At 67.0% G+C, this 11,616-nt stretch overlaps 3 protein-coding genes across 3 annotated transcripts in view; 1 reads left to right on the top strand and 2 right to left on the bottom strand.

The window, feature by feature from the left end:
• Positions 1–1,409: 1,409 nt before the first annotated feature.
• Cfd (complement factor D) lies at positions 1,410–3,251 on the bottom strand. Its single transcript, XM_005331946.5, has 5 exons — positions 3,058–3,251; positions 2,478–2,634; positions 2,241–2,385; positions 1,777–2,034; positions 1,410–1,625 (listed from the first exon to the last, which is right to left on the bottom strand). Exons 1-5 carry the CDS (start codon positions 3,110–3,112, stop codon positions 1,464–1,466), a joined length of 777 nt encoding a protein of 258 aa, XP_005332003.2. The 5' UTR covers positions 3,113–3,251; the 3' UTR covers positions 1,410–1,463.
• Positions 2,017–11,616, top strand: part of Plppr3 (phospholipid phosphatase related 3) — a 15,063-nt gene continuing 5,463 nt past the window's right edge. The window contains exon 1 of the mRNA XM_078032257.1: positions 2,017–2,150. Within this exon, the coding sequence (XP_077888383.1) occupies positions 2,040–2,150 (111 nt within the window). The 5' untranslated portion in view covers positions 2,017–2,039. The remainder of the gene's footprint in view (positions 2,151–11,616) is intronic.
• On the bottom strand, positions 8,169–10,242 carry LOC101961846 (neutrophil elastase). Its single transcript, XM_005332175.4, has 5 exons — positions 9,919–10,242; positions 9,447–9,603; positions 9,200–9,341; positions 8,569–8,802; positions 8,169–8,447 (listed from the first exon to the last, which is right to left on the bottom strand). Exons 1-5 carry the CDS (start codon positions 9,983–9,985, stop codon positions 8,247–8,249), a joined length of 801 nt encoding a protein of 266 aa, XP_005332232.2. The 5' UTR covers positions 9,986–10,242; the 3' UTR covers positions 8,169–8,246.

Here is an 11,616-nt window from a genome sequence, read left to right as displayed (position 1 = left end):
CCACAGTCAGGAGCCCTAAGCCCAAGAGAGTTGATGTCCCTGGATGAACAACTGCCATTTCATGTTGCTGTGTCAAGCCTGTCTGTCCTGGGCACCTGGCCCAGTATCGGCCAGGAGGTGGGGTGGGAGAGCACTGTGGGGCCTGACCCCGCGGCTCTTTCTGGAATGGTCCATGAGCTAAGACTGATGGCAGGATGGGACTAAGGTGCCAGGGAGTCTAGAGCTGGACAGGCTGGCCCTGTCTGTGTTGGGATTCAGGCCTGTGGCCGCAGGCCACTGGGAACAGGGCCTGTAGCAGTGGCAGCATGTCTCGGGGTGCTCCCTTGCTGGGAGGAGAGGCGGGCTCTGAAGGCCCCTGGCCCCAGGGCTGTTTTGTAAGACCTCCCAGGCCACCCGGCCCCACGCCACAAGGTACAAGGGAGTTCAGGGGAAGTGAATCTGGGACCACCAGCCCTTGGCGTGTGTCCAAGAGGGGGCTTGCAGGCTGTGGGCTGCCTTCTCATTGTCACCAGGGATTGTCTTCCCAAGTCCCCTGAGGCTGGCAGCTTCCCTGGGAGACCTAGGACTGCCTGCTGCCACCCCAGGCTGGGTTGACAGCTGGGCAGCTGCAGGGCCAGCCACGTTAATGACATGCCACACTGTGGGGGATTTGCCAAGCCCCTCAGGAGCAGGCCCGGACCTCGGCTGTGTCTCTGGCCCCCATCCCAGGGCTGGCACACAGTAGGTGCTCAACAGATACTGGTGTAGGGCTAGAATTCCTGGGTGAACATTCCATAGAATCAGTGAGCCAAGACACGGATTCCAATATGATCTTCCGTTCCCAGCGCGGTCCGGGACTTCCCCTCAGACCCGGGGTCTTTTCAACAAAAAGGAAACCATAGGATCTTCCTTTTATATGTCCAGCTTGCTGCTGTGGGCCTCCCTCACCGCTCCTCTGGGTGGCCTGCGCCCGAGTCCTGTCCTGTCACCTCCCCGTTGTCTCTAGAGGTGCAGGCTGTGTAGAGCTGCCAGCTACACGGGGCCCCAGTGGACACCCCAGCTTCTTCATCATGCGGCCCTGCAGCATCCCACGGCTTCAAAGCCCTGCCTCCTCCTGGAGTTTGTGTGACCCCTGAGCCTGTTTCCCGTTTGGGACACGCAGCAGGTCGTGAGGCAACAACTGTAGCGGTCTCTGAGCCACCGCCACAGAACTACCCTGCACGTTTCGCTGGAAAGCCGAGGGCGGGCCGGATGGGAGCTGGTGGGAGAGGGGTACCCCACCACTCGGCTTCCCGGGAGGGGCCAGGGCGCCACCGTGTGGTCGATGCCGGAACCACACCCGACAGCTTCCGTGCTGAAAGAGCCTCCGGGATTGGGGGACGCCCCTGGGCGTCTCCCTGGGGGCAGGTGCTCAATAAAGATGCTGGACATAGAAACGAACTTCTTTATTACCCTCTCCTCGTGCCCCTCGTCGTAGGGCCCGCTCAGGCCTCCGCGCCCTCTGCCAGCACGCCGTCGATCCAGGCCCTGTAGCTCGCCACGCGCGTGTAGATGCCCGGCTTCTTGCGGTTGCCGCACACGCGCGCTCCCGAGGTGACCACACCCTCGACCACTCCCCGGCACACCAGCGGACCTCCGGAGTCGCCCTGCAGGGCGGGCGGAGCGTGAATGCCGTGGGCCCGCCCTCCCTCCGCTCTCCCCACCCGCCAGCCACACTTCTGCCCTTCAGTCCTGGGTCTGTCCCTCGACTCCCGTCCCGGACCTCACCTCTCTCCTAACCCGCCCTTTCCCGCGCACCCTGCAGCTGTCGCGGCGGTTGCTCTCCGCGCACATCATTCGAGGGGTGATGGCGCCGTCGTGGTACGTGCGCAGGTTGCAGGTGGCGCGGTCCAGCACCGGCAAGAGCACGTGCTGCAGGCGGTCAGGCCGGCGGCCAGCGTGGCTGACCACGCCCCAGCCGGCCACGTCGCAGAGTGTGCCGGGCGCCACGTCGCGGTCCTCGCGCTGCAGGGCCAAAGGCTGCACGGCCGGGCCTAGTGCCGCCTTTTCCGACAGCTGGAATGGGGCAGAGGTGGACGTCAGGGCCGCGCGCGGGCGCGAAGCGAGAGGCTGCGGCTAAGACGCGACGGGGGCGCGCAGCGGAGTGGGGTTTCCGCGCCACCGGAGAGAAGGTGACTAGAGTGGGGATGGGGAAGCGGGTCAGAGCGGGGTGGGACACCGTCCCAGCGCAGCAACAGAGACCATGGCTGGCCTGCGCCGACCTGCAGCAGGAGGAGGTCGTGGTCGATGGTGTCCGGCCTGCTGTCCGGGTGGGGTACCGCTCGGCGCACGTCGTACCAGTGCTTGGAGGGTTCGGGCTGTGATAGTGAGTGCGCGCCTAGGAGCACCTGCACCTTCCCTTCGGCCCTGGGGGCGCGGGACCAGGTCAGTGCCGCGGCCTCCCCTTCCGGAACCCGCCAGCAAACCTGTCCTTGGGCCCGCGGGCGGTGGCTGCTCACGCGTCGTCCAGGCAGTGCGCAGCGCTCAGCACCCACTGCTCGGTGACCAAGACGCCGCCGCACCGGTGTTTGCCGTCCACTTGCACGGACGCCAGGTAGGGCCGCGCATGTGCCTCGGCTTCCCGGCCGCCCAGGATCCGACCGCGAGGCTGGGCCGCTGTGGGGGCGAGAGGACAGGAGGACAGCGCCCCAGAGAGGCCCAGCCTCCGACGCCCGCACCCATGGACGCCTCAACTGAAATCTCATCTCTGGCATGTGGGGCCCCAGGAGCAGCAGAGAGTGCCCAAGGCAGAGCCCTACGGAGTGAGGGGGTCTGAGGCAACTTCCAGCCCCACACCCTGGACCCGAGGGCTTGGAATTAACCTGGAAAGGGAGCTGACCAGCCCTATCCCCTGGCAGCTGGCCGGCTGGCCGGCCGGCACTAAAGACTCGTTTTCGCTGCAGAATTTCAGCCTCACCAGTCTGAGGCGGCTCAGACCAGACCCAGTGCTTGGCGAGTCCTTGGCCCCAACTCCAGGGTTCTCCCCCAGGCCTGGTGGGCTCCCCATGGTCGGCTGGGCACATCCCCAGGTCCACTCACCACACACTGCGGCCCCCAGGAGGACCAGAGACGCCAGGCACGTAGAGCCTGGCATGATGACACCACGGTGGCGTGAACACTGACCCAGGCAGGGGCCTCTGGGCCCTTTTATGAGGGTGGAGGGGCGGAGCTGACCATCTGCCAGCTGGGCTTCGTCCAGCAGGGAAAGGGGAACTCGCCCTCTGGAACCTCACCCTCCCCAGACCCAGAGCACACAGCCTGGCTGACTCTGCAGGGGGCTGGCCCCTAGGGTGGGCGGGAGAAGGAGAGGAGGGATGGACCCTCAGCGCCTGTCCCCTGAACCCCTGTCCCTTCAACCCCTGACCCTTGTCCTTCCAGCCCCAGATTTCACAATAGCACCCGGAGGCTGTGGTTTGTAAACAACCCACTTCATCTGTCCAACCCTCCCCTTTCTTCCTCCTTCAACTTGGAGAGAAGGTCAGGTGTGGGGGCTGGAGGTCACCCAACAGTCCTGTCCCCATCCCTGTGGCCTTGGGGCCTAAAACCCCAACAAGTGGACTATTAGAAAGGTGGCACATACGAAGCAGATGAAAAGACCATTAGGTATGAGTGACAGAAAAACCAAGTCAAACTGGGCACAGCTTTCATTAAGAAGAGTAAATGGAAAATTCATGGTCTGCCTTCAGGTGTGACTTGATCCAGGTGCCTGACCAACATCAGGTGTCTGCTTCTGGCTTCTCCTCTCTTTGATGTCTTTTCTCCTCACCAGACTCCCCTGTTGTGGTCCCAGGGTCCCCAGACGTGCTCCAGCAGCTCCCTGGGCCCTTCTAAATCATCAGGACAGCCAAAGTCTCAGGGCTGCCTCTGGCTGACTGAGCATGGATCACGAGCTCCCTCCCCAGCTACTCTCTGTGGGCATGTTCTGCTGAGCAGGCTCTGAGCCGTGCCCTCTGGGGCAGGCAGGGTGGAGAGGGGACCCTGAGCCGTGCCCTCTGGGGCAGGGTGGAGAGGGGACCCTGAGCCGTGCCCTCTGGGGCAGGGTGGAGGGAGGACCCTGAGCCGTGCCCTCTGGGGCAGGGTGGAGAGGGGACCCTGAGCTGTGCCCTCTGGGGCAGGGTGGAGAGGGGACCCTGAGCTCTGCCCTCTGGGGCAGGGTGGAGAGGGGACCCTGAGCTCTGCCCTCTGGGGCAGGGTGGAGAGGGGACCCTGAGCCGTGCCCTCTGGGGCAGGGTGGAGAGGGGACCCTGAGCCGTGCCCTCTGGGGCAGGGTGGAGGGAGGGCCCTGAGCCGTGCCCTCTGGGGCAGGGTGGAGAGGGGACCCTGAGCTCTGCCCTCTGGGGCAGGGTGGAGGGAGGACCCTGAGCTGTGCCCTCTGGGGCAGGGTGGAGAGGGGACCCTGAGCTCTGCCCTCTGGGGCAGGGTGGAGGGAGGACCCTGAGCTGTGCCCTCTGGGGCAGGGTGGAGAGGGGACCCTGAGCCGTGCCCTCTGGGGCAGGGTGGAGAGGGGACCCTGAGCCGTGCCCTCTGGGGCAGGGTGGAGAGGGGACCCTGAGCCGTGCCCTCTGGGGCAGGGTGGAGAGGGGACCCTGAGCCGTGCCCTCTGGGGCAGGGTGGAGAGGGGACTCTGAGCTGTGCCCTCTGGGGCAGGGTGGAGGGAGGACCCTGAGCCGTGCCCTCTGGGGCAGGGTGGAGAGGGGACCCTGAGCCGTGCCCTCTGGGGCAGGGTGGAGGGAGGACCCTGAGCCGTGCCCTCTGGGGCAGGGTGGAGGGAGGACCCTGAGCCGTGCCCTCTGGGGCAGGGTGGAGAGGGGGCCCTGAGCCGTGCCCTCTGGGGCAGGGTGGAGGGGGGACCCTGAGCCGTGCCCTCTGGGGCAGGGTGGAGGGAGGACCCTGAGCCGTGCCCTCTGGGGCAGGGTGGAGGGAGGACCCTGAGCCGTGCCCTCTGGGGCAGGGTGGAGAGGGGGCCCTGAGCCGTGCCCTCTGGGGCAGGGTGGAGGGAGGGCCCTGAGCCGTGCCCTCTGGGGCAGGGTGGAGGGAGGACCCTGAGCCGTGCCCTCTGGGGCAGGGTGGAGGGAGGGCCCTGAGCTGTGCCCTCTGGGGCAGGGTGGAGGGAGGACCCTGAGCCGTGCCCTCTGGGCAGGGTGGAGAGGGGACCCTGAGCCGTGCCCTCTGGGGCAGGGTGGAGAGGGGACCCTGAGCCGTGCCCTCTGGGGCAGGGTGGAGAGGGGACCCTGAGCCGTGCCCTCTGGGGCAGGGTGGAGAGGGGACCCTGAGCCGTGCCCTCTGGGGCAGGGTGGAGAGGGGACCCTGAGCCGTGCCCTCTGGGGCAGGGTGGAGAGGGGACCCTGAGCCGTGCCCTCTGGGGCAGGGTGGAGAGGGGACCCTGAGCCGTGCCCTCTGGGGCAGGGTGGAGGGAGGGCCCTGAGCTGTGCCCTCTGGGGCAGGGTGGAGAGGGGACTCTGAGCTGTGCCCTCTGGGGCAGGGTGGAGGGAGGGCCCTGAGCCGTGCCCTCTGGGGCAGGGTGGAGAGGGGACACTGAGCCGTGCCCTCTGGGGCAGGGTGGAGAGGGGACCCTGAGCCGTGCCCTCTGGGGCAGGGTGGAGAGGGGGCCCTGAGCTGTGCCCTCTGGGGCAGGGTGGAGGGAGGACCCTGAGCTGTGCCCTCTGGGGCAGGGTGGAGGGAGGACCCTGAGCCGTGCCCTCTGGGGCAGGGTGGAGAGGGGACACTGAGCCGTGCCCTCTGGGGCAGGGTGGAGAGGGGACACTGAGCCGTGCCCTCTGGGGCAGGGTGGAGAGGGGGCCCTGAGCCGTGCCCTCTGGGGCAGGGTGGAGAGGGGGCCCTGAGCCGTGCCCTCTGGGGCAGGGTGGAGAGGGGACCCTGAGCCGTGCCCTCTGGGGCAGGGTGGAGAGGGGACCCTGAGCCGTGCCCTCTGGGGCAGGGTGGAGAGGGGACCCTGAGCCGTGCCCTCTGGGGCAGGGTGGAGAGGGGGCCCTGAGCCGTGCCCTCTGGGGCAGGGTGGAGGGAGGGCCCTGAGCCGTGCCCTCTGGGGCAGGGTGGAGGGAGGACCCTGAGCCGTGCCCTCTGGGGCAGGGTGGAGGGAGGGCCCTGAGCTGTGCCCTCTGGGGCAGGGTGGAGAGGGGACCCTGAGCCGTGCCCTCTGGGGCAGGGTGGAGAGGGGACCCTGAGCCGTGCCCTCTGGGGCAGGGTGGAGAGGGGACCCTGAGCCGTGCCCTCTGGGGCAGGGTGGAGAGGGGACCCTGAGCTCTGCCCTCTGGGGCAGGGTGGAGAGGGGACCCTGAGCTGTGCCCTCTGGGGCAGGGTGGAGAGGGGACCCTGAGCCGTGCCCTCTGGGGCAGGGTGGAGGGGGGACCCTGAGCCGTGCCCTCTGGGGCAGGGTGGAGAGGGGACCCTGAGCCGTGCCCTCTGGGGCAGGGTGGAGAGAGGACCCTGAGCTCTGCCCTCTGGGGCAGGGTGGAGAGGGGACCCTGAGCCGTGCCCTCTGGGGCAGGGTGGAGGGAGGACCCTGAGCCGTGCCCTCTGGGGCAGGGTGGAGAGGGGACTCTGAGCTGTGCCCTCTGGGGCAGGGTGGAGAGGGGACCCTGAGCTGTGCCCTCTGGGGCAGGGTGGAGAGGGGACCCTGAGCCGTGCCCTCTGGGGCAGGGTGGAGGGGGGACCCTGAGCCGTGCCCTCTGGGGCAGGGTGGAGAGGGGACTCTGAGCTGTGCCCTCTGGGGCAGGGTGGAGAGGGGACCCTGAGCCGTGCCCTCTGGGGCAGGGTGGAGAGGGGACCCTGAGCCGTGCCCTCTGGGGCAGGGTGGAGAGGGGACCCTGAGCCGTGCCCTCTGGGGCAGGGTGGAGGGAGGACCCTGAGCCGTGCCCTCTGGGGCAGGGTGGAGAGGGGACTCTGAGCTGTGCCCTCTGGGGCAGGGTGGAGAGGGGACCCTGAGCTGTGCCCTCTGGGGCAGGGTGGAGAGGGGACCCTGAGCCGTGCCCTCTGGGGCAGGGTGGAGGGGGGACCCTGAGCCGTGCCCTCTGGGGCAGGGTGGAGAGGGGACCCTGAGCCGTGCCCTCTGGGGCAGGGTGGAGGGAGGACCCTGAGCCGTGCCCTCTGGGGCAGGGTGGAGGGAGGGCCCTGAGCTGTGCCCTCTGGGGCAGGGTGGAGAGGGGACTCTGAGCTGTGCCCTCTGGGGCAGAGTGGTGGTCAACCTCTGGGCAGAGACTGGGGTGTGGACGCTGCCCCCTGCCTGCTCTCTGGAGACAGGCTGTTGCACACATGGGGGTACAGTGTGACCTGCCCATGCACTGAGAACTTCAACTGAGCCTGGGACAGCTGGGCCCAGGGGAAGGGGCAGGGTGAGGATCCCCACTGCCTGGCCAGGAATTCTTGCCAGGGAGGGGCGGGCCCTGAGTCCACAGGGTGGCTGGGGGGATGCTTGTCGGGCACACCCAGCCCCAGGTCCATCCCCAGCACCAAGGAGAAAGGAAGGGAGCTGGGCTGGGGCCCAGTGGTAGAGCGCTTGCCTAGCACGTGTGAGGTGCCAGGGCCTGGTGCACACAAGGCCAGCGCTCTACCAACTCAGCTCTATCCTTAGCCCCTAAGAGATTGTTTTTTAAAGAAGAGGAAAGGTTCCCGACAGAGGGACCTGGGACAGAGGGAGGGGAGCTGTCCCCTCCTCCTGGGCACTTCTCTCCTCTGCTGGCTGGATGGGGTGTCCTCCCTCCTGGCCGCCCGGGGCTCCTCTGCACACTCCCCAGAGGGAGGTGTTCCGCTGCCCTGGGAACCCGGAAGCCAGCCAGGGTGGGAGCAGGGCCCAGCTCGGCTGCCCGGACGCCCTCCCTGACACCACCCAGCCTCAGCACTAGCCATCAGGTCAGAGGACCATGGCCACCTGCCCCGTGTCGCAGAGCAGGAGAGCACCGCCCGGCTCTGCCCCTGGTCTCTGCCCCTCCACCCAGCAGTGGCCTGGAGGCTGGAGAGACCGCTGCCCTGCTGCTGTGACCCCTGCCCGAGCCTCCAACAGGCGGGTGCCTAGCGGGGACAGCGGAGCCCCCGAGGGGGTCCTGGCTGGGAAGCAGGCGTTTCCTGGGGCCCCTGGAGGCCGTGCCACTCCCACCTCCCCCAGCGCTCTCTCCAGGCTGCAGGGAGACGCCTTCCACAGACAGGACTTTTATTTTGCCGGGTGAGGAAATGGGGTGGGGTGGCCCAGCCGGGCGGCAGGGGTGGTCCTCTTAGTGGGTCCTGCTCACAGGGTGCCTGGGGTGGGGAAGCGGGCCGTCCGTGGGGCTGCGGATGACAGAGTTGATCCAGTCGGCGAATTTCGCCACTGGGGCAAAGGCGTCGGGGTACAGCCCGGAGCCGCAGCCTCCCCGGATGAAGGAGTCGATGCCCTGGACCAGCCCGTTGCAGACCAGGGGGCCGCCAGAGTCCCCCTGTGGAGAAGACCGAGGTCGGGAGGCTGGACCGCGGGCCTCCGGCCCTCCCACTGCCCTTCCGGGCGGGAAGTGGCCCAGGCAGCGTGGGGTGGTGGGCAGAGGAGCCCGGGGCACCTACGAAGCAGATGCCGGCCTGCCGGCGCGGCACAAGCGTGCACACGTTGACACGGCGGCGGCAGAGGGTCGTCACCACTGTCACGTTGAGTTCCTGTAGGACGCTGGGTGTCCCTCGGTTCGTGCCCAGCCTGCCCCAGCCCATGGCCAGGCAGGGCGTCCCGTGGCCCACACCGCGATCCTGGGCGGGCAGCTGGGCCACCTGCACGTGGTCATCGATGGTGGCAGACCCATTGAGCTGCCGCAGGGACAGAACAGCAGGTGTCAAGGAGGCTGCGCGGTGGCTCCACCACCCAGCAAGCTGCGCCCTGCCCTCTGCTCGGTGCTCCCAGCTAGGAAGTGAGACCATGGTAAACAGTAGGTGCTCAGTACGGCAAGCTGTGCCCCATCCTGACAACTCCCCAGGGAGCAACCAGAGCTGGGTCCCTCTGCCACCGCCCTGCTCCAGCAGACGGGGGCTGGAGACCAGGCGCTGACTTGCTTGCTGAAGCTGCCCGGGCCGGGCTCCTGTACAGGGCAAGACTGGGCAGGGCCAGTGCCCTGCTGGGGCCAGGCCCATCACCCTGGGCCCTGGCTGGCCCGTGACTTGTCCGGCCTCGGAGCCTCGAGCCGCGGCACCTGTCCTGCTGGGTCACCTGGAGGATCACGATGTCGTTCAGCAGGCGCGTGGCGTCAAAGCCGTTCTCAAAGACCCGCTGGACAGAGAAGACCTGCCGGGAGGGCTCGCGCCGCCGCAGATCGTGGGCACCCAGCACCACCTGCACCGACCGGAAGTTCCTGCAGCGAGGGGGGGGGCAGCAGGCCGCCGTGGGTGGCTGTGGGACCTGCACGGCCTGGGGAGCCCAGCCTGGCCCCACTGCCCGTCCCGGGGTGGACACTCACAGGCCATTCACACAGTGCGCCGCCGACATGACGAAGTTCCTGGCGATGAGGGAGGCGCCACAGAAGTGGCCTCCCCGTCTCTGCAGAGACACCATGAAGGGCCACGCGTGGGGCCGGGCTGGCCGGCCACCCACGATCTCCGAGGCCAGCACTGGGCCTGGAGACACATGGGGTGGGAGCAGGAGTGGCCAGCCGTGAGTCCCTGCCACCTGGCCACTCTGCCCATGGACCCCACAGAAACCCACGAGGGAGGACACTGAGGCACGGCGGGGGACTGTGGGGCCCAGGCGCAGTCAGGGTGTCACCCCAGATTCACAAATCCCGGCTCTGGCACCAGGTGTGACCTCTCCACTGAGAACTTCTGTCTCCTTTTCTGGGGTTTCAGTCCTGACTTTTACCACCCCATGAGAAGGAGGAGACCCAGGTTTGGTGCCCAGTGAGAAGGTGGTAAAGGACATCCAGGGTCACTCACCGCCCAGCAGCAAGGCCAGCAGGACTGAAGCGAGGGCAGGGCTGTGGGCTCCGCAGCTGTGGGTCATGGTGGGCCAGGGCTGCCGGTCTCTGTCCCAGCAGACCCCCTGCCCTCTTATAGGCCCACACAGGGAGGCCGTTGTGTTGCCCAACTTCCTGTCCTCGGCACCAGGGCTGAGGAGGGGGGGCTGGCCCAGATGGCCGTGGCTGGGCCAGGCTCAGGCCGGGCCTGTCACCCTGCCCCTTGGAAGCTGAGGCAGGAGGGTCACTCGCTCAGGGCCAGCCTGGGCAACTCGGTGAGACCCTCTCAAAACAGAAAACACGGTGCGGGGTGCAGCTCGCGTGGAGCCCCTGGGTTCGGCCCGAACCCCACAATCTGTTGAATGTATACACGATCCTGTTTACGTCACAGGGCCATTCTGTTCACCAGGGTGCAGCGGTGTCCCTGGCCTGGAAGTCCGCCTGGCCCTGAGACCTGGTGGGCCCCTGGCCCCGAGGCTTCCCGGCCAGGCTCCCTCCGGTCCAGCCCTTCCTGGCCGCCTGGCTGGGCTGATGGGAGGACTCAGCTCCGGGAGGGCCTGGGCCCCACTCCTCCCGCTCCCCGGGGGGCCACAGCCAAGGCTGTTGACCAACGTCCCCTGGCTGGGCAGGTGTGGGCAGGGAGCCACCCGGCCCGCCCCTGGGTGGGGACCCCTCATCTCTGGGAGCTGCTGTCCTGTCTCCCAGAGCCTGCACACAGCCGGCGCTCAATCAGTGCCCCTGGCTTGGTCAGACACACACCGATTTGTCTTGCCCTCCCTTCAAGTCCCCACTCTGTTTCCTTGACGTGACTGGAGAGCGTGGGGAGCACCCACTGTATACACAACCCTGTATCTTGCTGGAGGCTGGGGTAAACCCAGGGCCTCGTGCATGTGGAGGCCATGTCTGGGGAGTACACTTATTGAGCACCATTTGTATACTATGTTCGCATATGCTATGGTGGATAAGTGTGTCGATGCTGGGTTCCGCCACCAACATGACTGCTCTGAGACCCAGTGTTCTCTGTACGGTGGCGTCATAGGAACAGGTTCAGCTTTGTGGGACGTCACCAGTCCCCACATTTCCCTGAGACTCTTGCCTGAGAAAGTGCCCTCTCCCTCTCCTCTGCCTCCTCCTCTCCTCCTCTTCCCTCTCCTCCTCTCCCTCTCTCCTCTCTCCCTCCCTCTCTCCCTCCCTCTCTCTCCTCTCTCTCTCCCTCTCCTCTCTCCTCTCTCTCTCCCTCTCCTCTCTCCTCTCTCTCTCCCTCTCCTCCTCTCTCTCTCCTCTCTCCCTCTCTCTCTCCCTCCCTCTCTCCCTCCCTCTCTCTCCTCCTCTCTCTCTCCCTCTCCTCCTCTGTCTCCTCCTCTCCTCCTCTTCCCTCTCCTCCTCTCTCCCTCTCTCTTCTCCTCTTCTCTCTCTCCCTCTCCTCCTCTCTCTCCTCCTCTCTCTCTCCCTCTCCTTCTCTCTCTCCCTCTCCTCTCTCCTCTCTCTCTCCCTCTCCTCTCTCCTCTCTCTCTCCCTCTCCTCCTCTCTCTCTCCTCTCTCCCTCTCTCTCTCCCTCCCTCTCTCTCCTTCTCCCTCTCCTCTGCCTCCTCCTCTCCTCCTCTTCCCTCTCTTCCTCTCTCTCTCTCCTCTCTCCCTCCCTCTCTCCCTCCCTCTCTCTCCTCTCTCTCTCCCTCTT

The sequence above is a fragment of the Ictidomys tridecemlineatus genome, chromosome 2, assembly GCF_052094955.1.
Source record: "Ictidomys tridecemlineatus isolate mIctTri1 chromosome 2, mIctTri1.hap1, whole genome shotgun sequence".
Classification (NCBI taxonomy): Eukaryota; Metazoa; Chordata; class Mammalia; order Rodentia; family Sciuridae; genus Ictidomys; species Ictidomys tridecemlineatus.
The sequence above is the reverse complement of the archived record's forward strand: the minus strand, read 5'-3'. Positions and strand labels throughout refer to the sequence as shown.